Below are 26,606 nucleotides of genomic sequence, written 5' to 3'. Positions count from 1 at the left end.
TAGCCACAGGATGCCAACAAATGTCAGTTTGCAATGCCAGAGCACGTCCTGCTATCTACGCCTGTCATCCTTCTGGGAGTGAAATGAGGGACCTACTGCACAAACCTTATTGGGTCAATAGGTGCAAATTCAAGTATTGGTTCTTTGCTGTTCTCCAGGCTGTGAGTGTCACTGGCGTCGCAATGAACAAATTGACAATGATGAATAATATTGAGGTTTTGATGCAAATCTTGTTTAAAGATTTGATAAGAACTACCTGTCTGAGTTGCAGTCCTTTTCACGTGCTGGGGACTTTGACACTTTGATCACAGGATGGCATCTATTCTGTAGATTTCCTTTATGCTGGTTTAAAACAGTTTTTTTAAACCGGTATGATTATTCAAAGACATTATTATTTGTGCTCTCTTGAAAATGTTCTTAAAGTAGCTACAGTTGTCACAGTTCTGCTGCAGTGGGTACAACAATTTGTCTTGTGCTTCTTGTATTCACTCCTGCTGAGACAGGTTTTATAGACACAAGGGTTCAAATTAACCCTCTGAAATTGTTGAGTGTCAGTAAACCTTGCTGAAAAGGACACTGAGCTGTTTCTGTTACAGGTTTTATATAGATTTCAGGTAACTATAAAAGTCTTGAATTATGCAATGTCAGTGTCCAGTTCTGTTCTGGATTATCCCTTTTAAGTGGAGCCAAACACAGGGTTCTCCTTATTCATAAAAGCCAATCTTCTAATAGGCAGATACAAGTATTCTGGCTGTCTGCAGTACCCAAATTTGATACAGAAGACTTTACAAATCAATGTGTTTCCACCTTGGAAAATAAAATTATCCCTTACAGTTAGTCATCTGAAACCAGACGTATCTCCTTCCCTGCACTCCGTCATGACAGAAACAGTAAAGACTCTAGCAGTAGCTTGCAATAAACCTAAAAAAAAGAATCCAGGTTGGCCAAGAGAGAATTAGGATGAATTTCTGTATAAATAGCTATTTTATTGCCTACCAGACTTTATATAAGAGAATTAGCTCTTCTACCCAAACTACTCCATAATTACGCCTTGATGCTTAGGAACAGAAAGAATATTCCTTGAGATTATTTTGTCAATTCATCTTCTGGAAGTCAGGTTTTTTATGTTTGATACTTGGTCAAGTGCAATTAAGGGGAGGGGGTGGTGTTTTAGGAACACTTTCAAGTATGAATTTTTCCTAAATGAATTCAGTCTGTGCAGAAAGAAGCAGAACGGAACTTTAACTGCTGTGTGGCCTTATGGGGTCTAATGAGTATGCAGTGCTCGAGAGCTATGCAGCCTTTCTTTTATTTATCAGAATGGATTCACCTTCAAATTCTTGTGCACCCGCATTAAAGCCCTTTCATTGGTTCAGTGTGGTAGTTAAATTTGTGACTGGTGCCAAGGACCAGCTTCTTTTCCTTGTTTAGGTTTCCTTCTGCAGTCCTTGAGGACAGTACTTGTTTCAGGGCAAGTATCTTCTTAGCCTTACTGATGTCAGGTTGAAGCAGTGCTTTCACAGAAGCCAAAGTCCTTTGTGAGATGGCGTTTGACCTTTCTGTGTCTGAGCTGACGCTACTGAGGGTTGCTCTCCACTGAGTGGAAAGGCTGTCTAGCCAAGGTTTTCTGTGCCCTTTCTTTGGAATTATCCCAGAGATGATTAAAAGGAGGAGTTTTATGTGAGTGACCCTGCACCACTTTGTGAGAGAATGTTAGCTGTCTGTGCTGGTGTGTAAGAAACCATCAGCGTACTTTAATGCCTTTTTTTTTTTTTAGATACAATGAAAAGAACTCGCAGATGACACGTAGAGTGGGGCAGTCCTTTTAATTTTTTTTTTTTTTTGGCTCAACAAAGCTCTCTGAATGTTCTCTCATCTGAGTGTTTGGCCACAAGAGTTTCTGTTTTCTGTGTCACATGCTAACAGAGCTTTGAAAAGTCTTATTGTTCATGTCAGCTGTCACAACCAGAACAGTTCTTCTGTCTGTGAAAAGAATGGAGACCACATCAGCACACTGAGGGGTTTTGCCAGCTGGTTGGTACTTTTCTCACTTTTTATCATCAGTTCCATTGGGAATATTGGGATTTGTCTACACTGCATACAGCTATACCATGTAAAGATACCAGTTGACTTTAAACCTTCAGTTACTGAGCTGTTACTTCAGTTACTTCAAGCACTAGTATTGGCACAGTGGCATGGATAACAGCCATACTGAACTCTGCTATAACTACTACCAGCATCTGGGCATTAGAACTGGATTTAAACTGTCTCATGTTGCCATTTGTGCTACAGAGATGAAGATTGGTTTAATTTGTTTAGTAGGTTTGAACAGAACAAAAGAATAACCTATTCCTCTGTCCTCAGTTTAGATAATGGAAGAGTATTTCTGGATTTGAGTCTTTCAGTTAACAGCTGAAATGGTGAGCTAAGGATTGGCTGGACAAGTTACATGACAGATGTGAGTAAGGGCTTGTTTGATAAAGTGTGGCTTTATGTGAGATCTGTATATTTAGTAGGCACTCACAAAGTTGGCTTGTTCTTTTATGGGATTGCTTGCTTCTGTGAAAGTCTTTTAGTCTTCTGTTAATGGTCAGGAGCTAATCGTTACCTGACAACATCCACCTTTAGAGCACCTTGGTATGCCCATGTTTGGCCACAACTGTTGAGCCAGAATGAATCTTTCTCCCTCCTCAGATCTTGTCACAAAAGTGTTCTGTAAGAAGCAAGGATTATTTTGTTAAAATTCTTTGTTAAAAGGTTGCTATTCATACGTAAAATGGCTGAGATCTATGGGCTCTCAGACTCGATAACTTCCTGCAACTCTCAGGCAAAAATGAAGAGCATAGCTGTGGTTTTGCTGTGCTGAAGTAGCACCAAATGTCAGGAGCACAATTCTACAAAGCATATTTATGGCTGTGATTGATTGGTTTTAAGGGAAAGACTGTAGCCCTGTGGTGGCTTGTGCTCATTGCCTGAAAGTTGGTTAGGGATTCTGCAATGGCAGATGTAAATCTGGGAGTTTGACAAGGCAAGGCCTGCAAAGGGCATGTATGCTGGGAGGGAGTGGGGTGTGTAGATAGTTCAGATGTCAGTTCTATCAGCATTTGGTTATTTTTCTGGTGTATTTAGATTTATTTAGCAATTCTTAAACAATGGTATGGGTATGTCATAATCGTTAGGGAAGGGGAGGGGTGTGTGTGAATGTAACCCTGTTAAGATGCCTCTGTTGTTCTGGCAGCATTTTAAATGTCTTCTTGTAAATTGTTTAAGGCAACAACATGACAATTTCCTCAGTGTTAGACCTAAGCCTGTCCTAAACACAGGGGCAATGCAGGCTCAGTGCTTTACAGTGTGGATAGTCAGTGACATGTTGCACATGTAGAAAGTCAGTGACAACCTTCAGTGGCAGCCACCAACCAGTTTGAAGACTTAGTGGCACTTCTTTGACTTATGTTACTATAGCACAAATCAGTAACCTCTGAAATATACTTGTATGCCTTGAGGCTGAGCTTTATAGTAACATTTACTCCGAACAAGAACATTAATGTTGGCACAATTTCAGTGTTTTCTTCATTCCACTGCTAACCCCAACAACATAGGCTACACTAAAATAGGCTTATTATTGTGGTGTTAACTGCTTGTAAAATATAAAAAAGATTACCCTGCTTAGAGGAGCATCTGTGCTTTCAGGAACATCAACTGGCCGCAGAGTAAACTCGGGCTGGCTGCCACAAACAACAGCAGGCTCTTCTAAAGGTGATATGGTATGTATTTCATAGAACCGTAGAATAGAATTATAGAATAGCTAGGGTTGGAAAGGACCTTAAGATCATCTAGTTCCAAGCCCCCTGCCATGGGCAGGGACACCTCACACTAAACCATGTCACCCAAGGCTCTGTCCAACCTGGACTTGAACACTGCCAGGGATGGAGCATTCACAGCTTCCCTGGGCAACCCATTCCGGTGCCTCACCACCCTAACAGTAAGGAACTTCCTCCTTATATCCAACCTAAACTTCCCCTAAGTTTTAACCCCTTACCCCTTGTCCTATCACTACAGTCCCTAATGAAGAGTCCCTCCCCAGCATCCTTACAGGCCCCCTTCAGGTACTGGACGGCTGCTATGAGGTCTCCACGCAGCCTTCTCTTCTCCAGGCTGAACAGCCCCAACTTTCTCAGCCTGTCTTCACATGGGAGGTGCTCCAGTCCCCTGATCATCCTCATGGCCCTTCTCTGGACTTGTTCCAACAGTTCCTTGTCCTTCTTATGTTGAAGACACCAGAACTGCACACAATACTCCAAGTGAGGTCTCACAAGAGCAGAGTGAAGGGGCAGGACCACATCCTTCAACCTGCTGGTCATGCTCCTTTTGATGCAGCCCAGGATACGGTTGGCTTTCTGGGCTGCAAGCCCACACTGATGGCTCATGTTCAGTTTCTCGTGGACCAACACCGCCAAAGCCTTCTCTTCTCTGCCCAACCTGTAGCTGTGCCTGGGATTGCTCCGACCCAGCTGTAGGACCTTGCACTTGGCATGGTTAAACTTCATGAGGTTGGCATCAGCATGTCAGGGTCCCTCTGGATGGCATTTCTTCCCTCCAGCCTATCAACCGAACCGCACAGCTTGGTGTCATCGGCAAACTTGCTGAGTGCGCACTCAATCCCAGCATCCATGTCACCGACAAAGATGTTAAACAAGACCAGTCCCAACACCGATCCCTGAGGGACACCACTCGTTACTGGTCTCCAGCTGGACTTTGAGCCATTGACCACAACTCTTTGGTTGTGCAGCCATCCAGCCAGTTCTTTATCCATCGAGTGGTCCATCCATCAAATTGATGTCTCTCCAATTTAGAGACAAGGATGACGTGTGAGTCAGTGTCGAACACTTTGCACAAGTCCAGGTAGATGACATCAACTGCTCTACCCCTGTCCATCAGTTCTGTAGCCCCATCATAGAAGGCCACCAAATTGGTCAGGCAGGATTTCCCCTTTTAGTGAAGCCATGCTGGATGTCACCAAGCACCTTGTTGATTTTCATGTGCCTTAGCATGCCTTCCAGGAGAATCTGCTCCAAGATTTTGCCAGGCACAGAGGTGAGGCTGACTGGTCTGTAATTCCCCGGGTCATCCATTTTCCCCTTCTTGAAAATGGGGGTTATATTTCCCTTTTTCCAGTCATCGGGAACTTCACCTGACTGCCATGATTTTTCAAATATGACGGACAGTGGCTTAGCAAAGTCCTTCGCCAGCTCCTTCAAGACCCGCAGATGGATTTCATCGGGTCCCATAGACTTGTGCACGTTCAGGTTCTTCACTGTTCTCCTGGTAGCTGAACTAATGGTTTGCTGCTTTGCACCAACCTGTATGTTCCCAGACTACTTAGGAGGTTCTAGCAGTTCTACTAGGGGAAGCTAAGGTATAGGTAACCTTGCATTTGTTATTATCTGAAATTTAAAGAGTTACAGTTAAGTAAGTGTCCTGGGTTCAGCAATAGCAGTCATTTTTTCTTCTTAGTAGCTGGTGCAGTGCTGTGTTTTTGACTTTCGGCCTGGGAACAGTGCTGATAGCACTGATGTTTTTAGTTACTGCTCAAATGTTTCAGTCTGGCCAAGGACTTTGTGAGCCTCATGTTCTGCCAGGAGGAAGCAGAGACAGGACACCTGACCCAAAATGACCAAAGAGGTATTCCATAACACAGCATGTCATGCCCAGGATGTAATGGAGAGCTGCTTGGTTGGGCTGGGGGGGGGAGTTATCAGTCGGCTGGTGCTGAGGTGTTGTATTCTCTTCCCTTGTTGTTTCCTTTATCATTATTATTGGTGGTAGCAGTAGTGATTTGTGTTATACCTTAGTTACTAAACTGTTCTTATCTCAACCCGTAGGAGTTGCATTCTTTTTGATTCTCCTCTCCGTCTCTCCAGGAGCAGGGGGAGGGCAAGAAGGGGGGGGAGTGAGTGAACGAGTTACCTGACTGGTTTTAAACCACGACAGTAAGTCACTCTTTCGAGTTGAGCTGACCCCGTTGAAGTCAACGCTTTCCAAACAGTGTCTCATTCCTGGATGTTATTTTAGAATTAAGACTGCAAATGTTTTGTTGGTTTTGTTTTTTTTTTTGTTACAAGTAGGTAATAAATTACTGAAATACTTGTGTGTGGGTAGTTGTTCTTGCTTTATTACCATGAACGCTACCATATGCTCTCATTGCAAGTAGCTCAGGGGTCTTTCCTACAGCTGCCGTTTGTCTGATAGCTTCTGCTGACCTCTGGTTTTCCCTTCAGACATTAGCATAAGGAACTGTAATGGAAAGGCTCATACAAGCATGAACGGAGACTGAATGGGAATATTAATCTGGATATAGATGCCATAGCAGGAGGACATGATGGGAAGGAGTGCTTTTAAACAGACTGTGTAACAGCCCCCAGATGAGCAGGATAGTGAGACTCCAGCACATCTGCCTGCAGGTTTACAAGGTACCTGCAACCTTGAAACAAACAAGACAGGACAAGCCTGGGAAGTTTTAGTTTGTTTTCTCTCGCTCACTTTTCCACTTCCCTTCTTCTGTGCTCATGCGTTTCTGCTCTTTTTTTCTCACATTTATGACTTCTTGCTCTTTTTCTCACTTGCACATTTTTCTTCCTTTATCTGTTGTTTTCACATGCTTCACAAGCTTTTGCTTCTTGCTTGTGCTTTTCCTTCTCTTTTTTTTTTTGTTTGCGCTTGTTCTCCTTTCTTTTTCTCTACTGACTTTTGGGAGTGGCAGACCTCATTCAGGAAAACCTTGTAGGACTCATGCCAGGTCAGTCATTAATGATGTATGTACCTCAGGATACTGACAATTCTCAGAGGCTGCCACAGGTTTGATAGAAGCACAGCTGTAAACAAAATCTGGCATTTTCCTAAGTGGAAAGGTGAAGGAGAGTGTAGTATCACTGTCCTCATACAACGCTGATACAGTACTATATCCACAGATAACTGTAATACACTAGTTGCTGCAAAATATCCAGGAGCCCACTGCATCTGCAAAATTTAAGGATGTACATGCAGGACAGTTGCTCCTTTCCCAAGTGGTGCTTTGCTTTGGAGTGCTTATCTTCAGATATAGGAGGAGGAGGTTCTCAGCACTACCAGGAAGAGCAAGGAATTGATTAAAAATGTAGAATAACAAGGTGGAACATTAATTATTAGTTATAAAGCTAGCTGATAGCAGGGCCACCAGTGTTCAGTGGTGCAAGGGAAGGTGTATGGGTGGATTCCATCGACTTTTGACGCTGCAAATGTAAAACCAAGCTTGTGGCTGATAGATTTGTTTTTATTATTATAGAACAGATGAACTAAAATAAGCCAACAATATAATTTTATGCCAACAGCCATCTTTCTAGCACAGGCAGTGACTGACTCAATGTACCTTTTTCCCCCTTCCCTGGGCCTCTGTTCAGTGGGAAGCAAATGGTGGTGGCTCTTGCACATGGGTTTTGGGATTCCAGTGATCTTACTATTTGTAGAGATGTGCCTGGGAAAAGAGGAGGTGGGAGAGCAGAGAAAAGAGTATATATGTTGTAGGAGCAATAAGCAGAAAGGCTTGTGAATCCTCTTGCATGTTCACATGTTGTGACCAGGTATATGGGACAACTGGAGAATTATGCCCTTTCAACATGTAGCAAGCCCCTAGCTGCTGCTCTAGTCAAGCCAGGGGTTTCTTCCCATTCCAAGCTAACAAAGGGCAAGATGCACTCAACTGGGGAGTTCCTGGAAGGGTAAGGGGCAGTCTATGTAAAACCAAACCAAAAAAACACCCCCACCCCGCCCCCCTCAAAATCCAAACCAACCTGCATTTTAAGCCACTTCAAAGTAAAAGTCATTTCTTATATTGTAATAGATATTTTTAAATGGCAGGACCACCATCCTAGAAAGACAAAGGGCTTGTACTCAAGACCAGAGAAAAAAAAGCAAAACAACAACCAACAAAAAACCAAACAACAAAAAAAACAAAAAACAAAAAACAAAAAACCAAACAAAAACCAAAACAACCACCCCCAAACCAAACCAACAACCAAAATAACCAGGAGTGGCCCCACTCAAGCTTGGCTTTTCTCTAAAAACAGCACTCGTCATCCATCTGAACAGGTAAAAGGAGGAGTGGACAGAAAATAAAATCGGTGCAACTTCTTGCCAAGTGGCACATTACACCAAAGCTCCGTACAGTCCCGTGACTACACATCCTGTGGTGGCAGCAGAATTTCTTTCAGCTTTCATTGCTGTATATGTCTGTATGTATATCTGAACATATACATACACATACACACAGAACATATAATATTGTTTTTAATGTTTGTTTTGATCCTGGAGGAAGGCTCATCTCTCTTTCACATGGTTCTGTGCTCCTGCGCTGTTGCTACTCCCGTTGCCACTCCCGTTACTGCTGCTCCCGCTGCTGCTGCAGAGGACCTCTGTGAGGTCATCCATGATGGTGGTCTCTTTAGGGTCCACGAGGTTGAACTCCCTGATGAATAGGATAAAGTGTGTGTAGAGCGTGTTTAAATGTCCGTGCAGCTCCAGTGCCAAAGTCTCCTTAAAGTGTGAGGAGTAGATATGGGCCAGCACATGGAACAGATACTTGCAGATCTTCTTCACTAGGGATTCAAATGAGTTTGGGAATTCCTTGCCTGAAACAAAGACAGAGAAAACACCATGATATATAGTGTCAGCTGCTCCCCTTCAGACCTACAGCAGCATTTGTTTGGGCTGAGCTGTGGGTAAGAGCAACTAGCCCACCTTATACAGCAGACAACTTGTGCACCCTGTATCATCCTCACTTTTTCACAGAAATTCAGGGGAAGAATCTAAGTAGATTCTTTAAACATTTTCATTTGAAGTTTCAAACCCTAAGGGTTCAAAAATCTAGATAAGGAGGTCCTTATCTAGATTGTCAAGCAGATTTTTCCCCTGTAAGTCCACAATGCTCAGGAGACCAATGCACAAATCCTGAAATGGAAGCTAAGGTACAGGGCTTGGTAGTGTGTAGCAGCTTGACTGTTTATAATGACTTCCCTCATTTCACTGTTGACATTCTATCAAATGGGAAAAGAAATGGAAGGAAATACGGGGTGCCTCCTATGAGGCACAGCTGACACTGCGCTGCTGGAGCAGTCCTGTGCCTGCATAGTAAAAGCCAATTATTGGACAACTACTTTGGTAATACTAAAAGTGAAACTGAGGCAAGCAAATAACAATGCCTGTGGTCCCATGTGTGATGCACAATATGAATTATGTTACTGGTCTGAAGTGCACCTTGGTCACACGGAGAAATCTCTTGAAACGCCCTCACTGCCCTTGAACAAGCATACTGAAAAGAAAAAAAGTCAACTGCAGCTGTCCTACTAGGCACTCTCATTAGACACTGCCTCTCTCCAGATCAAGGTACTTGTAAGCAAAGGCTTAATGTTTGCTATATTGTAACATCCCAGTTCCCCAACTGAAGTGCTGGTTTTAGTCCTGATTAAGCCCACCTACAGTAACTTAAGGTCAAAATTTTTGAACCCTCCTCCCCCTACCAAAGGCCGTGCACATAGCAATCTTGTTAGGATACAAGTGAGAGTTAAAATTACTTTCTTATTGCTTTTCTGTTCTTAAAAATCACATTAAATCTTTGGGAGGGAGGGAGCCTGCAAACATCTGTGAGACAAGCCTGATTGGGCAAGGAAGACAAGACACATTCCTGGCAATCCAATTTCCCCCTTAATGCGTTGGGGCTATAAAGAAAATAGTAAATCAACAAGATTAAATTTTACTAGAAGCAGGCTGTATTGAACACATTCATGCTGACAGTTTTCAGACTTTTATCCTTTCTGAATACAGGCTAGAAGATCCCAAAATCCTTGAGGAAAAAGCAATCCACAAAATATCAATCAAACAAGTGAGAAGGCTGTGTGGTATTAACACATATACCGAATGCAAATTCCACCTTACTTAGGGCATCTGCAAAGAGCCACTGGAAGCACCTGTTCAAAAGCAGACATACCGTATTTTGTTGGAAAGACATCCTCATCTGTCACTAGTTTCTGCACTGAGCTCATGACAAAGTCAACATACTGAGGAGCAGTGCACTTGATCTTCTTTCCCCGCTCATCATACCAGTAGTACTGTCTGTGGAGAGAATTGACAGTGTCACCACATCATACCTCAGCTCCTCAGCAAAACTCCTTTAAGAGGTTAGTGTTGAATATAAAACAACAGGTGCAACATTACCAAAATACATCATAACTGCTACAGAAGAGATTCACTTCATGGTATCTTTGTACATTAAACCTCTTCAATTTCTGTTAGCTAATCTTGTGTCTCCTGATCAATTTAGTCCAGAGTGCAGGTAGCACTGCTAAGCGCAGAATGCCTGCTGACTGTTCTCCAAGAAGAAGAGCTCTTGTGAGGCAGAGGTAACACCCCGTCAATGACAGGCTGAGGGTTTACGTACTGTCTATGTAGTACTATACAGGAAAGCATTATCTAACTCGTTTTAAAGGGTAGCAACATTGCACAACCGCTGATCTTTTGATGCTTAACAGTGCACAAGATAAATTGGTCTTGTAGTAGTATTAAACAGACAGAAGGTGGCTCCAAAACACCAGCGTTTTCAAGCTGGTGCTCTGAAGTACTGGCAGCACTTTAAAGCACTACAAATCCCATTCCAAAATCCAGTCTGGGGAGGGTTTTCAGGACCCTTTAAACGTTCCTACCAGCATGTCTTAGAACTCTTGTTCCTCTGGTTAAAGACTCTCCAAAACACCTGAATTTATGTTGGACTCTGTCACCAGTAAATAACCCTGTTGGATCTTAAGGAACAGGAGACACTACCATATTGCCTCGCTCTTCAAATGCAACCATAATTTAATCAGCCATCATCATCTTGATTAACTGTGGTGATTCCTCACCCAATGGAGAACCTGAAGGCTACAAAAGTACTGAAGGCTTGTTCCTTTTTTCTCTTTAAGCCATGGTTAATGAAAGCACCTCTGACTATTAGCAGGAGCACGTATCCATCACTGCATTAGGCACACAGTGAGAAATGTTCCACAGGTAAGGAATTTGGCAAAACTTTTTTTGTTTTTTTTTTTCCCTGTGTCACATTTGAAGTGTCTTGAGTTCCAGTTCCTGAATTCTTCCTTCAAACAGCCCAAGCTCCAGGCAAAGTCCTATAGAATTACGGCACTGGCAAGAAATCCATCGTATTGGTTTTCCTAGAATGAAGCATAGGTGGGGTTTTTCTGTCTTTGGAAACAAGGCTGAAAGTGGTTTGAGCATCAGAACTGGCTAGAAAGACACCTCACTCAACACATGAGCCCACAAATCCATTTTCTGCCTGGCCAACTCCAACTCTGCTGCTCTTCAGCTAATGATCTGTTCCCTGAAATTGCTCACCAAATCAAGCCTCACTGTACACAAAATATCACTTAAGTGTAACATTTAGCAACCTTTGCATACTTTTGGTTTGGGGGGGCGTGGCAGGGGGTGGTGGGGTGGAAGGTAAAGGACTGCAGATTGTTTTTCCTGTGCCTAGCAGGACTAGACTGCACTGAACTGGATAGATGTACATATGTCACTTGGAAAGTGAAGTTTTAGGTATACTGGCCACCAGAAGTGTCTTGAAGCCACTAAAAAAAAGTGTTACATGGTGACTGTAAAGTTTTCATTTACATTGTGTTTTCAATCCCTGAAAGGCTCTTCAGGGACCTGAGGGCAGTGGGGTGAAGACAACAATGCTGTTCATGCCCCAAGCCATAGGAAAGCCAATGGGAAGCAGCAGAAATAGAGTGGTTCAAGCCCTAAGAGAGGAAAGGCAACTGAAAACCAGTTCTGCAGACATGTAAGGTTTAGAATTTGTCTTTCAGCTCATTTTCAGCATGTGGTGCTTGGTCACTGTTGTTTACTAGAGAGCATGTCTGACTGCATAAAAAGGTGAGCAAGTAGACAAATCCAGCAGGAGTTAAAAGCTCTTTGTGGAGCTACATCAGGCATCAAAACTAGGATTTTGACCCTTAGGCATAGGCTGTGTTCTTCATCACTGCTTACCTCCTTTATACAATCCACATGTAAGGAATTACACAATGCAGTGCTCTAGCCCAAGCCACCTTATTTGTCTAGTCCTGCAGTAAGCTGGAGTAAGACAGTTCTAGGCAGCTCAGACTTATTTTGGGTCTTAGACAATGCCAAGAGCAGAGGCAGACTGGACTGTCTGTACCACAGCAATTTTCTCATGCTGCAGAAATCCTCAACTGCAAGATAGAAAGCATAGTTTAAAGTTGCCCTTAGGCACAAAAATGAATCTGGATAATTGGAGTTTGGATAAAAGAAACAGTTTGGCAACTGTACAAGTTCACTTACATGAAAACGTGAGTAAATTTGCTGTAACATCCCACTGCATACCCTGTCTTTCCTTGAAAATTAGGCTAATTAAGCAAAATAGGAATTTAAAAGTAGAATCATTTAAAGTAAGGGGATAACTGCAAGGATTGTCCTGTATATTAGTCATGTGTCTTCCTTATGTTTCAAGTTCTGTGAACATAGTCCTCACAGGTCTTGGAGGAAGAGAGGAACCACTGACATGCCATGAACATCTCATGCCTGGTGCTCAGCTCCCACCCATGTGCTGGGAGTTATCTCCTTTAACTAGACAGGAAGCAGGTTGGGGCCACTGAAGGGCTCTGTTGGGTACAGCAGCCTAACTGCATTCCACCACTGGCACCATGACAGTACAGTCCTGAATTAGGCAATGGAAGCAGAAAGGACAAGATGACACAAAGGCACTTTTCAGAAAGTGCTCAGGTGATGCAGATTTTGATTATTTCCTATGTGATAATTCTGTCAGATTTAAACTTTGCCAGTATGGACAGCATGAGGAATTTGCAGCTCCACTCTAAATCACAGGGAGAAAGGACTATGAGTTTAACGGAGAAAAGCCTATCATGCAAATAATATAGTACACGTGATGTCACAATACTGCATCTTAATATATGTATGTATTTTATCACTTTGCCTGTAAAACACTCTGGGTAAGTGTTGACACAGAAGCCAGGGCAGAACAAATGTTACATCATTATATAAGAAAAATTTCTGGCAGATGCTGTGTGGAAAGAAGGAAGAGACAGGCCTTCTAGAAATAGTGAAAGATGGGTTGTGAAGAAAGCAGGACAGCAAACTTCCAAATGCAAGGGCAGTAATACTCAGCAGCAACTCAGAATACCTTTGGTGGTTTGATGGAGCAAAGCAACATTTAGATGGGGTGAAGGAAGAGAGAAAGAAGCACACAGCTCAGGGAACTTAAATATAAGAAAACACAAAACATGCAAGTTTGAGCTAAGATTTCTGGAAGGAAATATCCTCCATATGCAGAGACACTAAGGGCAAGGCAGATATGAGAAAGGAAATGGTAAGATTACAGAGGCTCTTAACTACTCCACTCATTTCAGCACATTGAGAAGTTTTGCCCAGATGTCAGCTACAAAATCACTTAACAGCTCAAGGTGCTTTAGTTTGCGTAATAAGCTACAAAGCATACTAAATTTAAATAGTAAATACTGTGTTAAAACACAGTGCCTGTTTTACAGCAAGTCATCAGCATATTAATGAGTGAAATAAAGTAATTCCCAAAGTTATATTCATGCTACCCTCATTAAACTTTGAAAATAAGTGGCCATTCTGGAATTTCTTTTGGCATTATCCCACCTTGCTGGCAAATGCTCCCATCTACAAGGCGATTAGATTTTGGTCAGATGTCTCTTAGTGGTCTAAGCAGAAATTCTCCTCCTCATTGTGTGCAGATGGCTGTGCTATCTCATATAGCTGACAGAGGGCTAAAAGCTGCATCTGTCTTCAGTTTGTCAGTTGGCTGGAACTTAGCTCTGAGATGTTAAAACCTTACCTCAAATATTTAACTGCAACTGGTATTTATTTTGTCAGCAAATACTGTAAACTTAGGATTGAGTATTTGCAGTGCCTTTGAATACAAAATAACTGGACAAGTAACCTGTTCTCAACAGTCACTTCAGTATCTCAACCATAAATATAAAAAGCCTTCCCTAGGTACAACCAGAATGGTGTGATCCAAAACACAACTTAAGAGAACTGGGCAGGGAAACATAAAAAAGGAACAGAATGCAGACTTTCATACAGAGCTACCTAGAGAAATCAGCACTGAAAAAAAATGCTGAAGTGCACCCTTATTCCAAGATACTAGAATTCTGTGGCAGTCTGAAGTAGGTAGATGCTGTACAAATCACAGCCACCACAGGTCAAATCTGGAGTGTCCATCAGGTTAATCAGCAACCAACTCTGATGTTTAGGAGGTACACTCTATATATACTAGAGACAGGTCAGGGGCACAATAAATCGTATCAATGGATGTTTCTCCAACACAGTGAGCATGTCCTTACTTCATTAGGACAAGATTAAAAAAAAATAAAATAAGGGGGGTGGGGGTGGTGGAGAAAAAAAGAAAGGAGTAAAAGAAAAAGGAAGGGGGCAGGGAAGCAACATACGGCTTTGTCATAGTCGTAACTGGATATGAACAAATGAGCATCTTTGAGACAGTTCTCAATGCTCCATTTGGACATATCTCTTCCAAAAGGGAAGAGCTAGGAAAGGTGGAAGGAACATAAGGATTATCCAGAATTGCCATTTGGAGAACACAATTATGAACAGGGCCTTCAAAGCTGAACTGCATTGAGGTATGCAGCTGTAGCCAGATGATCCCACCAACATGTTTTTTTTCACAGACCCACACACTTGATATAAGAATGAAATAGGCAGCCAGCAGTTTGCAAACATGAATCAGTCATCTGCTCCCAAGTACAGGAAGATACTTTACTTAAGTTATGATTTAGCTAAACACAAACCATTTCAAGTGCTTCACTCAAGTGTAGACATGCTTCCAGTTATTCCCAAACAGCACAGTTTTTCAGTTTTCCAAAACAAAGGATAGGAACACTGTGCTATTGGTCTTAACCACTAAAAATACAGAGTACAGTGGGAGCCGCCTACAGGCACTTCCTTTCTTCATTGTGCAGCCTGAACTGCCTAAAAAGAACTCAAAATTCTTTAAGACTCCCTAGAGCAGAACAGTGACACTTACGCAGGTTCCCTACCAACACTTCCTTTTAGCCACTATTTCCTATCAGCCAAGTGGATAGTTAAACTCAGTCCTTTGGACAGCCAGTGCTATATCAGGAATTTAAACATCAGAAAACTTGGGAGCAAGAGTCAATGAAGTACTCATCTTACTGATGACCATTTCTCATTTAAAGACATGCTGTCTCCTTTTGATAAAATCTGGTCCAGCAGAGATTTATTACTTTGTGTTCCAGCCTGCTTTCAAAGTCCCTAGCATGGCCTTTAATTGTCTACTGGCAGTTATCTTTCCAACTTCTACATGCAAAAATATCCTCTGTACACTAAAGATTCTTCAGTGCTGTCAAAGAAAGCCCCTAATAGTAATTTCAAGTGTGCAAGATAGCCCAGTATATTAAGCAAGGATTCCTTTCTAAGCACTATGTAATTATTGTCAGAGATACAATACAGAGCTCTGGTTCTGTTGCATACGTTCCCTGGGATATTTGATGTACTGTAAGATTAACTGCTCAGTCTTCTGCTTTAAAATCCATCTCAAATAAATTAATCCTAAAAAATGCAGGAGGAGGGAAGAAAAGGACTATCAGCACATGTGCTAGAGAAAAAACCCCAACACAACACAACAAGCTTATTCATACTCGACTAGATCTCATATTCCATCATGTTGGACTGTGCTAATCAAGAGCAGGGGGTTATGGTAGCTTTTTCTTATATTCACCATGTACATTAAAACTACAAAACTTCCTTTCATAAGTGATAGTTAGTCAATGTTAAAAAAAGTCTCCTAAGTCCTACAGGAGGGAAGTGCCAAACCAAAACGTTTTCCTTACTCTTTGCAAAGCTGCCACTTGCATCGCCCTCTGTGCCCAGGGGCTCCGGCAGAAATCCAGCAGCTCACATCAGGCTAGAGGTTATCTGTCAGCAGCTTGGTGCTCTGTCAGCATTCCAGCCATCAAAAGCACCCTCTGAGGTTTTCGCAATTTTTTTATCCTCCCTGGCCTTCTATGAAATCCCACACTGTTACCAGTAAGGACAGTTTTGCCCTGCTCTTCTCCTCTCCCCAAAAGCTAAGCACAGGGTAATTTGCCTCTCTGATCTGACCTTATAAAACCAGCTCAGAACAGGTTCTCAGAACTCCAAGGTTCTCATTCCTCTGGTCCCCCACAGAAACAGACTTCCACCACCCTTCACTACTGAGGCGAGAGAAGAGGATGTACAGCTGCCATGTTCTCAACTAAGTGCAGATCTGCTTTAGAACACTTGCCCAGTGCCATCCAGCACCAACATCCTCCCCCATGTGACTCTTGACGATTTCATGGAAACCTTGTAACTTTAAGCATTGACTTACGTATTGCACACGGCCATGGTCTGACACGACTCTCCTGTACAGAATTCTGAGATTGTACTATACTGTAAGTTGATGTGATGAAAAAAAGTTGTTGCTGAAAAATAAAACACAAAGGAAAGAAATTCAGAACTAAAATACTTTCAAACGCTGGACAATTATTCAAATAAAGCAAAGTGAAGTGACCTTAGAGTTTTGAGCTTGCATATAAATTTAAACATGATTTGGCTAAATAAGTCTAATGATGAACAGCAAAACAAAGAGCTGCACAGAAAGAAAGCTCTTGTTTTCATTTAAAATTAAAGCACCATGATGCATCAGCTCTTGTTACTCATTAAGCAGCAAGACTGGAAAGTGTCTTCATCATCAGCCTCACCTTTACAGTAGCACACTACTACAAGCTGAAAGCAAACAATTTGCTATATCCTTTTCAAGTCAGATTTTAAATGTGCAGTGACCAGAAAAGAGCATTCATCGTTCTCATGACATATCTCTTTTTAAAAAAATCAGCAGGAAAACTAGTACATTTCAACTGTTTAAAAATCCGAGATGGTTTAACATCTTAATACTCTTCAGGGGACACCTCACTTCTTTTTTAATGAGTTTCTATGAACTTTTCTAGTGTTCAGTTAAAGGTAGTTTCTTGCTACTACCACATACTGTTGAAAATGAAGACAAGAGTGTGTCACAGCTGCAGGTTAGGCCTGGCAGGTGAAGCAGAAGCACAGGCAAGTATTGCAAATCAGAACAGGGATGCACAAATACAGCATTCAGTCACAGTCTGAGTTCCAGCTTGACGACAGTTCGAATTCATGCAAATTCTACCAAAGCTTGGGAGGTGTGGGGAAAAGAAATACAACCAAAAGACTTCAAAACTTCTGGCTTTAGGCATAACTTGCTTTGCATGCAAGTCTTAATAAACTAGCATTTTTACAGTGTTTCTGGAAGATCAATAGCTTGAGTCAGAAACATGCGGAACCAGCCAGTTTAGCAAATAGTCAAAGGGAATCTGAGAGTCCTCAAAAAAATGATCAAAAACTCTACGCCCTCAGCGCCACAGTGAGGCAGCTGGAAGGAGAAAACGCATCAGGGCTTCCTTGCTGCTGAGCACAGTTGGTTTATACGTAAGACAGCTTAATTACTATTCAAGGTATAATGACAGGCATTATGCAGTAAGCATAAATAGTCATTGAGTGTTTTTCCAAGCACCAAAAGCAGTAAAAAGGAGCAGAGTGAATGACTGCCTGCTTGGGTGTGGACAGTAAGATCAGAGATGTACAATCACAATACTCACTGTTGCTGGCTAGCCACTCGTTGAGGTCTATTTCTCGTGGTAACATCACTAGCTCCTTAAATTCGAAGTCAGTAATTCTGGATTTTGTGTATTCTGGCTCTAGGTAAAGTTTCTTCTCTTCTGGTGCTGGCTTTTTACCATTTGGCTTTCCCTTGGACTTCCTGCAAGAGATTAAAAAAAGAGAAGAAAAATTACCTTTACTGTTGATGATCAGCTACAGAAACCTGAAAGCAACTGGTTTACTTGAACTCTTGCATTTGTTTGCACTGCTCCTCCTGCCTTCCCTCCCCTTAGTGACTTTATTATTATTGTTGCTGTTAAAGCAAAAGATAGTTTCTTAAAAAGTGTATTTGAACTCACTTTTTTCAAGTAACACTGGAAGTTCTGAACGGCCTTAAGAAACTGGAGACTGAGCTGCTCTGTTTCCAGGGCCCTTTTGCCAGTTAAGACTGCAAAGTACTGGGAGAGTGACAGTCTCTTTCCTCCTACAAACAGCTGTGACAGCAGAGCGGCACTGTGCCTGAAGGAGCTACTCTAATGTGAGTATACTAACAATCTGCTGCATCATACAGCTAACTGCCACCTGCAGAAAGGGAATTTGAGGGACGGCAAAGGTGGAACACTGCAAGACAGCTCTCAGCTGGAAAAACACTTTTTGCACACTTTGTACTAGCACTGCTCATTCAAAGTGACAGCATTCCTCACCACTCCAGCTCTCCACATTCTCTGAGACACCAGAAACCTGACAGTGAGCAACTGTAACTCCAGCTAGAAACACTGATAACTACAAAACCACCTGCCTTCTTGACTCCTGGAGTACCTGAGACGGAAAGATCTCAGTTCATTTTTCTGAAAATTCTTTAAAATGTGATGCATTATGCAATAAACTTCCATTACAATTTATAAAAGCAGGCAAACTGCATTCCATAAAATGCATTCTTTACATAGCATTTTGTGACTTTTCATCTCCCATTTCTAAAGTGTTTGTTGTAATCATTAGCTTTCCCCCCACCCTGTTTTTAATGCCCTTAAGCCAGACTCTCAACCCAAACCATGTTCCAGGGCCAGGGGCTCAGCAAGAAGTGAGAAAGGACACTGGGTCAGCACTTTGGTCTTTCAGGCTGGGTAGTCAAACAGCTGTATATCCACATTTCTGCTGTTAAAAAATCCACCTAACCAGAGACAGAAGAGGTATTTTATGGTAAGGGACAAAGTGGAGTAAGGCAATAATTGCTGCATACTATCAAATGAATACAAGGAAGAGATGCCACTATTTTTTTCTCAGCTTTTCTTGGTTAAAGAGGATTTAAGGATCTGTAAAACCAAGACAAGTCCACCTTTGCATACGGCTGCATTGAGTTTGCTACTGAAACTCATTCAGATCCCATCCAAAAGAAACTGACCTCATGTCTGGCTCTTAACACGCTTCAAATAATCTTCCAGCTGTGCCCTGTCTGAGATACATGCGGGTTTGATTTTTTCTGTGAGGCTGGGATACAGATCTTTGTGGAATGGTGTTTGAAGTGTCAGTGCTTTCCCCAAAGCAAGTACAATTACTTAGATTTCTCTCTTTATGAATGCTTTTTACTGATCTGCTCATTAAACTCATCTTCAGTATGACCCATTGTCCCCATCATCAGCACTGCAGTACGGCAAGACCAAGATTCGCTTTCCACAAGAAAGGAATGCCATTCACTTGGTCACCAGCACTTCAACTTGCTCTGTCTTGCCATGTTTCTCTCTAACCAGTCAAGACTGGAGGGACTTTAAAACTTCAGGAAGGCCATCATCAAAAAAAAACCAAACAAACCCAAAGAAAACTTAGTGGCAGCAGCACGATATTCGCTTACACCCTCAAATATATACCCCCACTTCGGGAGGTCTCTGGTAGGGAAAAGACAGCTACACTTGATTTCCTTACGTTAATGAGAAAGGTGGATTTCATGGTTAGAGAGAAAGTGCTATGACACAGAACATCTTTTTGAAAGAATACACAGTACCAGAAGGAGCCAACAAGGAGAGATGCCATGCCTGACCTCGTGCTCACCAACAGGGAAGGGCTTGTTGGAAATGTGATGCTCCAGGGCAGCCTTGGATGCAGCGATCACGAGGTCAAATTTGAGATCCTCAGGACAGTGAGAAGAGTGTGCAGCAAGCTCACTGCCCTGGACTTCAAGAGAGCAGACTTTGGCCTCTTCAGGAACCTGCTTAGTAAGGTTCCATGGGATACAGCCCTAGAGGGCAGGGGGGCCCAAGACTCTTGGTTGATATTCAAGGATCACCTGCTACAAGCTCAGGAGTGTTGCATCCCAACCAGAAGGAAGTGCAGCAGGAGGGCCAGGAGACCTCCTTGGATGGATAAGGAGCTGCTGAGGAAAATTCAATTGAAAAAAGAGGCTTATAATAAGGGGAAGCAAGGACAGGTGGCATGGGAAGAGTACAGGGATGTTGTCCAAGAAGCTAGGGACCAGGTTAGGAAAGCTAAGGCCCAGTTAGAATTAAACTTGGCTAGGGGTATTAAGGATAACAGGAAGGGATTCTACAGGTACATAGCAAATAAAAAACAGACAAGGGAGAATGCAGGCCCCCTCAGGAAGCTCTAGGGAGAACTGGCTACACAGGATTTGGAGAAGGCTGAGGTTCTGAATGACTTCTTTGCCTCAGTCTTCACTGGCAAAGGCTCTGACCAAACCACCCAAGTCTTGGAAGGCAGATGCAGGGACTGTGAGAATGAAGACCTTGGGCCCACTGTAGGAGAGGATCTGGTTCGAGACCATCCTAAAAACCTGAACATGCACAGGTCCATGGGACCTGATGAAATCCATCCGCGGGTCTTGAAGGAGCTGGTGAATGAAGTTGCTAAGCCGCTGGCCATCATATTTGAAAAATCATGGCAGTCAGGTGAAGTTCCCGATGACTGGAAAAAAGGGAAATATAACCCCCATTTTCAAGAAGGGGAAAATGGATGACCCGGGGAGTTACAGACCAGTCAGTCTCACCTCTGTGCCTGGCAAAATCTTGGAGCAGATTCTCCTGGAAGGCATGCTAAGGCACATGAAAAACAACAAAGTGCTTGGTGACAGCCAGCATGGCTTCACTAAGGGAAAATCCTGCCTGACCAATTTGGTGGCCTTCTATGATGGGGCTACAGAACTGATGGACAGGGGTAGAGCAGTTGACGTCATCTACTTGGACTTGTGCAAAGCGTTCGACACTGTCCCACATGACATCCTTGTCTCTAAATTGGAGAGACATCAATTTGATGGATGGACCACTCGATGGATAAAGAACTGGCTGGATGGCCACACACAAAGAGCTGTGGTCAATGGCTCAATGTCCGGCTGGAGACCAGTAACGAGTGGTGTCCCTCAGGGATCGGTGTTGGGACTGGTCTTGTTTAACATCATCGTCGCTGACATGGATGCTGGGATCAAGTGCACCCTCAGCAAGTTTGCCGATGACACCAAGCTGTGTGGTTCGGTTGATACGCTGGAGGGAAGGAATGCCATCCAGAGAGACCTTGACACACTTGTGAGGTGGGCTGATGCCAACCTCATTTAGTTTAACCATGCCAAGCGCAAGGTGCTACACCTGGGTCGGAGCAATCCCAGGCACAGCTACAGGTTGGGCAGAGAAGAGATTCAGAGCAGCCCTGCAGAGAAGGACTTGGGGGTGTTGGCTAATGAGAGAATGAACATGAGCCAGCAGTGTGCACTCGCAGCCCAGAAAGCCAACCGTATCCTGGGCTGCATCAAAAGGAGCATGACCAGCAGGTCGAAGGAGGTGATCCTGCCCCTCTACTCTGCTCTTGTGAGACCTCACCTGGAGTATTGTGTGCAGTTCTGGTGTCCTCAGCATAAAAAGGACATGGAACTGTTGGAACAAGTCCAGAGGAGGGCCACGAGGATGATCAGGGGACTGGAGCACCTCCCATGTGAAGACAGGCTGAGAAAGTTGGGGCAGTTCAGCCTGGAGAAGGCTGCATGGAGACCTCCTAGCAGCCTTCCAGTATCTGAAGGGGGCCTATAGGGATGCTGGGGAGGGACTCTTCATTAGGGACTGTAGTGATAGGACAAGGGGTAACGGGTTAAAACTTAAACAGGGGAAGTTTAGATTGGATATAAGGAGGAAATTCTTTCCTGTTAGGGTGGTGAGGCACTGGAATGGGTTGCCCAGGGAGGTTGTGAATGCTCCATCCCTGGCGGTGTTGAAGACCAGGTTGGACGAGAACTTGATTGATATGGTTTAGCGTGAGGTGTCCCTGCCCATGGCAGGGGGGTTGGAACTAGATGATCTTAAGGTCCTTTCCAACCCTAACTATTCTATGATTCTATGAATAAACTAAAACCAGTGTATGTGAAAGTGAATTCAGCACATTGCTACTCTTTCACATTTCCTTGCCATCTCCTGTTTCCACAGCAGTGCGCTCCAATTCAAACAAAGCCTGAAAGATTTGTCCCTTACATTGATTTAATGAAGTAACCTGGACTAATTCTCATAGATGCTCCACAAAGGGATGTTTTGGGACATGCAAAATCAGATATTCCTCAGCACGCTCTTAATAGAGAGGGGTTGCTCAGTTAGACCAACAGCTCCTGGTTGTCAGCTAACTACTCTTGTCTTCAAACTCTTGCATTTGCTAGATCTTGTTTAAACCTCGCCATGTAAAAATAAGCTACAGATAAAAAAAGAAAAGCCCATGAAAGCAAGAACTGCAGGAGGGCCTTAAAGGTATTTAAAGAAGCTATTAAAGTTATACTTAATTTATTCTCAGCCCTGAGACTTCAGGTTTTCACAGAACTTAAGATAATATTCAGGGAAAGAATAATGACATAGAACAACAGCCTTGTTCAGTTGTATGTATCCTGACTTTAAAGCAAATGAAGCAACATGTTTGACCTCTTCCTTTTGCAGGAATACCATGTTAAGACTTGAAACTACCTTACCCTGACAATCAACAGCATAAATCCAGTGGAAACTATGCACTTGGCCCTGAGCTAGTAAAAAATACTCCAGGCCACTGATTTGCTTAATTCCCAGTGCAGGCTGTGTTACTCCTACATTACTGAAACCAAGCCTGGCACGCTCCATACAGCACCTTCATACCTGCTGGGCCTCTGACAGACAATATTAAGGTTTATTCAGAAGCTACTTTACAGCAATTGGGTTTAAGCATTTTCAGGTTTGGTTTGGGGGGGCAGGATTCAGGCATAAGTTGATTTTTAAAGACAATTAGCGTTCCAGTAACAATAATGCAGAAAATATCTTCAGCTTCAGGGACTGGTTTGACAAACTGCATTAACCATGTTGGGGGAGAAAAATTATCCATGAGAAACAGTTTGGATAGAACAGAGTTTGTGTCTTTGCTTCACTTCAGGATACTTAAGCCAAAGGACCCAGGTTAGGGTATTGCCACGTCAGCTAAGAACAGTTTTCTGAGAGCAGGAGGAAAAGGGGAGAGAGAAGAAGAGGTCAGAGAGTCCGTCACAGAGCCAAGCTATGGAGGGAAACCACAGAAGGAAGCCAGACATATAAGGCTGAGGCAAGCCTTCCACTGAAGAGAAATGAGCAATGTACCTCACCCACACCAGCATGTTCTCCCCGTTTCAAGAAAAGAAACAAAAATTTGACACTAATTTCACAAGTTTCCAAATGCAAACAACTGTACATCGTCCTTTTACAAAAAACAGACTCCCTCATCTCCACACAAATGTCAGTTCTCTGTCAGATCAGCACATGCAGCCACTTTGCATCTTCTCGATAGTTTAAGTCTTTCCGCAGCTGCTTTGTGCTGGAACCGGAGCACTTCATACAGAAGCTTCATGAAGGATCCCATGCTCTGCCCCTTTCCAAAGCTTTGGCTCAGTTTAAAAACACACTGACTCGTGTATCATCACTGAATCTGCAAAACGCTCAGAAATCAACTGCTATCAGAGGGCTTATTCACACCACTGAAACCTGAATGTCAAATCACTGTGTGCAGCACAAACTTCTTTGTAATCTTCCGCAGCTGATGAGAGCTAAAGCAAGCCCACAGAGATTTTCCACCAACAGACTTCCATGACTTGCATGCAGTGCAGTTGGGACACTACACGGTCCAAACACGGTATGTACAGACTAAAAAAATGCCAGTCTTAAAATCATCAAGTTTTGAACTAGACCACATCACACATCTTCCCTCAGGGAGGCAGAACTTCGGTTATAAAGTCAGACTTACTCATATTGACTGAGTTATGTTCAGTCTAGGCTGTAAAACCATGGGTCTAGTTTGGAAATTATCGATACTAGTCAATACTGAAGCATATACTTAGAGCAGCCAATATGGCTTTACCAAGTGGAAGTCATGTTTGACCAATCTTATAGCCTTCTATGAGCAAGTAACTAGGTGGATGGATGATGGTAGAGCGGTAGATGTGGTTTTTCTTGATTTCAGTAAGGCATTTGATACTGTCTCCCACAGCATCCTCATAGATAAGCTAAGGAAGTGTGGGCTTGATGATCAGGTAGTGAGATGCATCAAGAACTGGTTGGAAGGAAGAAGGCAGAGAGTTGTAGTCAATGGGGCAGAATCTAGCTGGAGGTCTGTGACTAGTGGAATCCCTCAGGGGTCGGTGCTGGGACCAGTGCTGTTTAATATTTTCATCAACGACCTGGATGAGGGAACCGAATGTACCCTCAGCAAGTCTCCTGATGATACTAAACTGGGAGGAGTGGCTGACACACCAGAGGGCTGTGTTGCCATTCAGCGAGGCCTGGACAGGCTGGAGAGTTGGGCAGAGAGGAACTTGATGAAATTCAACAAGGGCAAGTGTAGAGTCTTGCATCTGGGGAAGAACAACCCCATGTACCAGTACAGGTTGGGGGCTGACCTGCTGGACAGTAGTGAAGGGAAAAGGGACCTGGGGGTCCTGGTGGATAGGAGGATGACCATGAGCCAGCAATGTGCCCTTGTGGCCAAGAAGGCCAATGGCACCCTAGGGTGCATTAGAAAGGGTGTGGGTAGTAGGTCAAGAGAGGTTCTCCTCCCTCTCTACTCTGCCTTGGTGAGGCCGCATCTGGAATATTGTGTCCAGTTCTGGGCCCCTCAGTTCAAGAAGGACAGGGACCTGCTGGAGAGAGTCCAGCGCAGAGCCACAAAGATGATAAAGGGAGTGGAACATCTCCCTTATGAGGAGAGGCTGAGGGAGCTGGGTGTCTTTAGCTTGGAGAAGAGGAGACTGAGGGGTGACCTCAGCAATGTTTACAAATATGTGAAGGGTGAGTGTCAGGATGATGGAGCTAGGTTTTTTTCAGTGATGTCCAGTGATAGGACAAGGGGCAATGGGTGTAAACTGGAGCACAGGAGGTTCCATGTGAACATCAGGAAAAATTTCTTTACTGTGAGAGTGACAGATCACTGGAATGGGCTGCCCAGGGGGGTTGTGGAATCTCCTACATTGGAGATATTCAAGGCCCGCCTGGGCAAGTTCCTGTGTGATGTACTCTAGGTTACCCTGCTCTTGCAGGGGGGTTGGACTAGATGATCTTTTGAGGTCCTTTCCAACCCTTAGGATTCTGTGATTCTGTGATTTTCTTTACAGACTTACAAAGCTAAATCTCCCAGCAGTACAGGAGGAACAGTTTCAGGAACTTGATGACATGTGATTAGGAATCAATAAATCATAGTTCCATATTCTAGATAAACCAAAACTCGTATGTTCACGATTACCGGCATTACCAAATAAAACGTAGGAGTTAGCTTCCTTCCTTCTGCTCTCCCCTACCTCCAAGTTCGCTTGTTTCAAAGACTTGGAAAAAAACACCATCTACCTGGAACCAACTCCAAATGTGCAAAGCAAAGCATCCATTACTTCCTTTGTTGCAAGCTGTTCACGTTCAGGATGCCTTCCCTAATTTTTCATTTTATGTTTAAAGTACACAAATACAAAAAACTGCATGTAGCCGTTTCCAAGCTGTCCCAGAAAACCCCTGTAAGTGAAGTCTATAGGAGCGAACATAAAGCAGCACATTCAGCAACAGCTGTTCAGCCTGCTTTCAATGAAAGGAGAAGTGACAAGAATGGTGGAGTTTTACTATTCTATTCAGGAAACACCAGAATTCATCACCTGCAAATGATTATTTACTGGAAAACATAACTAAATGTCATATAAAACCGTAAAAAGGGCAGTACCTTTCAAAGCACTGCACCCTAAAGCAAACCAAAGTCCTGATTTGTGTTTACCTGTCTTTAAAAAAAAACACAAACAAACAAAAGAGAATTCTGGTAAATGTGTCTTAACATGTCTGTGTCAGACCAGCCGTATCTCCAAAGCAGCTGGAGGAATAGCTGTAATGCAGCAGTGTGGTGGAGGTCTGTCAAGAGGTCAGACCAAAACCTACCTGTCAATGCTACTATTAATTAAGGAAAGAAACATCTTTAGGGAACCCGAGGAGACAGTGCTCAGCAGTTGTTATTGACAGGCAAACCAGAGTACAAACTAGTTCCTCACATAATTCCCAGAATGGATAGGTTTGCGTGTGTCTGGTTTTCCACACTCAGCTGAACGTGATGCCACAGGCTAATTCACACCCACCGGTAAGTTCAGAGAGGGAAAAGCGATGGGAGATGGCAGAAGAGAGGTCCCTTCTAAGAAGGTTCAGCAAACTGGCTCCAGAGAAAGACAGTACATTCGTTAATGCTTCTAGCAGGGCTTCCATACTCAGCCTTGTGTTCAGCTGAGAAAACACAGCAGCTGGAAATTTGCCTGGATTTCATTGGAGAAAGAAATGTATAAGACACTCAACCAAGTGACAGCCCCACTGGGCCACAATGACTTTTTCCCCCTAGTCTGCTTTCTTAACATTGAGTAA

General features: G+C 43.2%; 1 protein-coding gene and 1 long non-coding RNA gene across 5 annotated transcripts in view; one reads left to right on the top strand and one right to left on the bottom strand.

Moving 5' to 3' along the window:
• LOC130601067 (uncharacterized) overlaps nt 1–12,638 on the top strand; it is a 30,850-nt gene extending 18,212 nt beyond the window's left edge. Inside the window, exons 2-3 of the long non-coding RNA XR_008972578.1 lie at nt 9,856–10,208; nt 12,545–12,638. This is a non-coding gene — a long non-coding RNA (uncharacterized LOC130601067). The remainder of the gene's footprint in view (nt 1–9,855; nt 10,209–12,544) is intronic.
• The window catches only part of MOB2 (MOB kinase activator 2), a 120,098-nt gene continuing 101,511 nt past the window's right edge, over nt 8,020–26,606 (bottom strand). For all 4 annotated transcript variants that reach the window (XM_057412892.1, XM_057412891.1, XM_057412890.1 and 1 more), the window contains exons 2-5: nt 17,757–17,917; nt 16,466–16,559; nt 10,019–10,143; nt 8,020–8,663 (exon numbers count right to left, since the gene is read on the bottom strand). In XM_057412892.1, coding sequence (XP_057268875.1) covers nt 8,353–8,663; nt 10,019–10,143; nt 16,466–16,559; nt 17,757–17,917 — 691 coding nt within the window. In that variant the 3' untranslated portion in view covers nt 8,020–8,352. The remainder of the gene's footprint in view (nt 8,664–10,018; nt 10,144–16,465; nt 16,560–17,756; nt 17,918–26,606) is intronic.

This window comes from Pezoporus wallicus, unplaced genomic scaffold (assembly GCF_028554395.1).
Source record: "Pezoporus wallicus isolate ANWC-B61680 ecotype Strahan unplaced genomic scaffold, APGP_CSIRO_Pwel_v1 scaffold_6885, whole genome shotgun sequence".
Classification (NCBI taxonomy): Eukaryota; Metazoa; Chordata; class Aves; order Psittaciformes; family Psittacidae; genus Pezoporus; species Pezoporus wallicus.
Note: the sequence above shows the minus strand (reverse complement) of the source record. Positions and strands in the feature narration are given on the sequence as shown.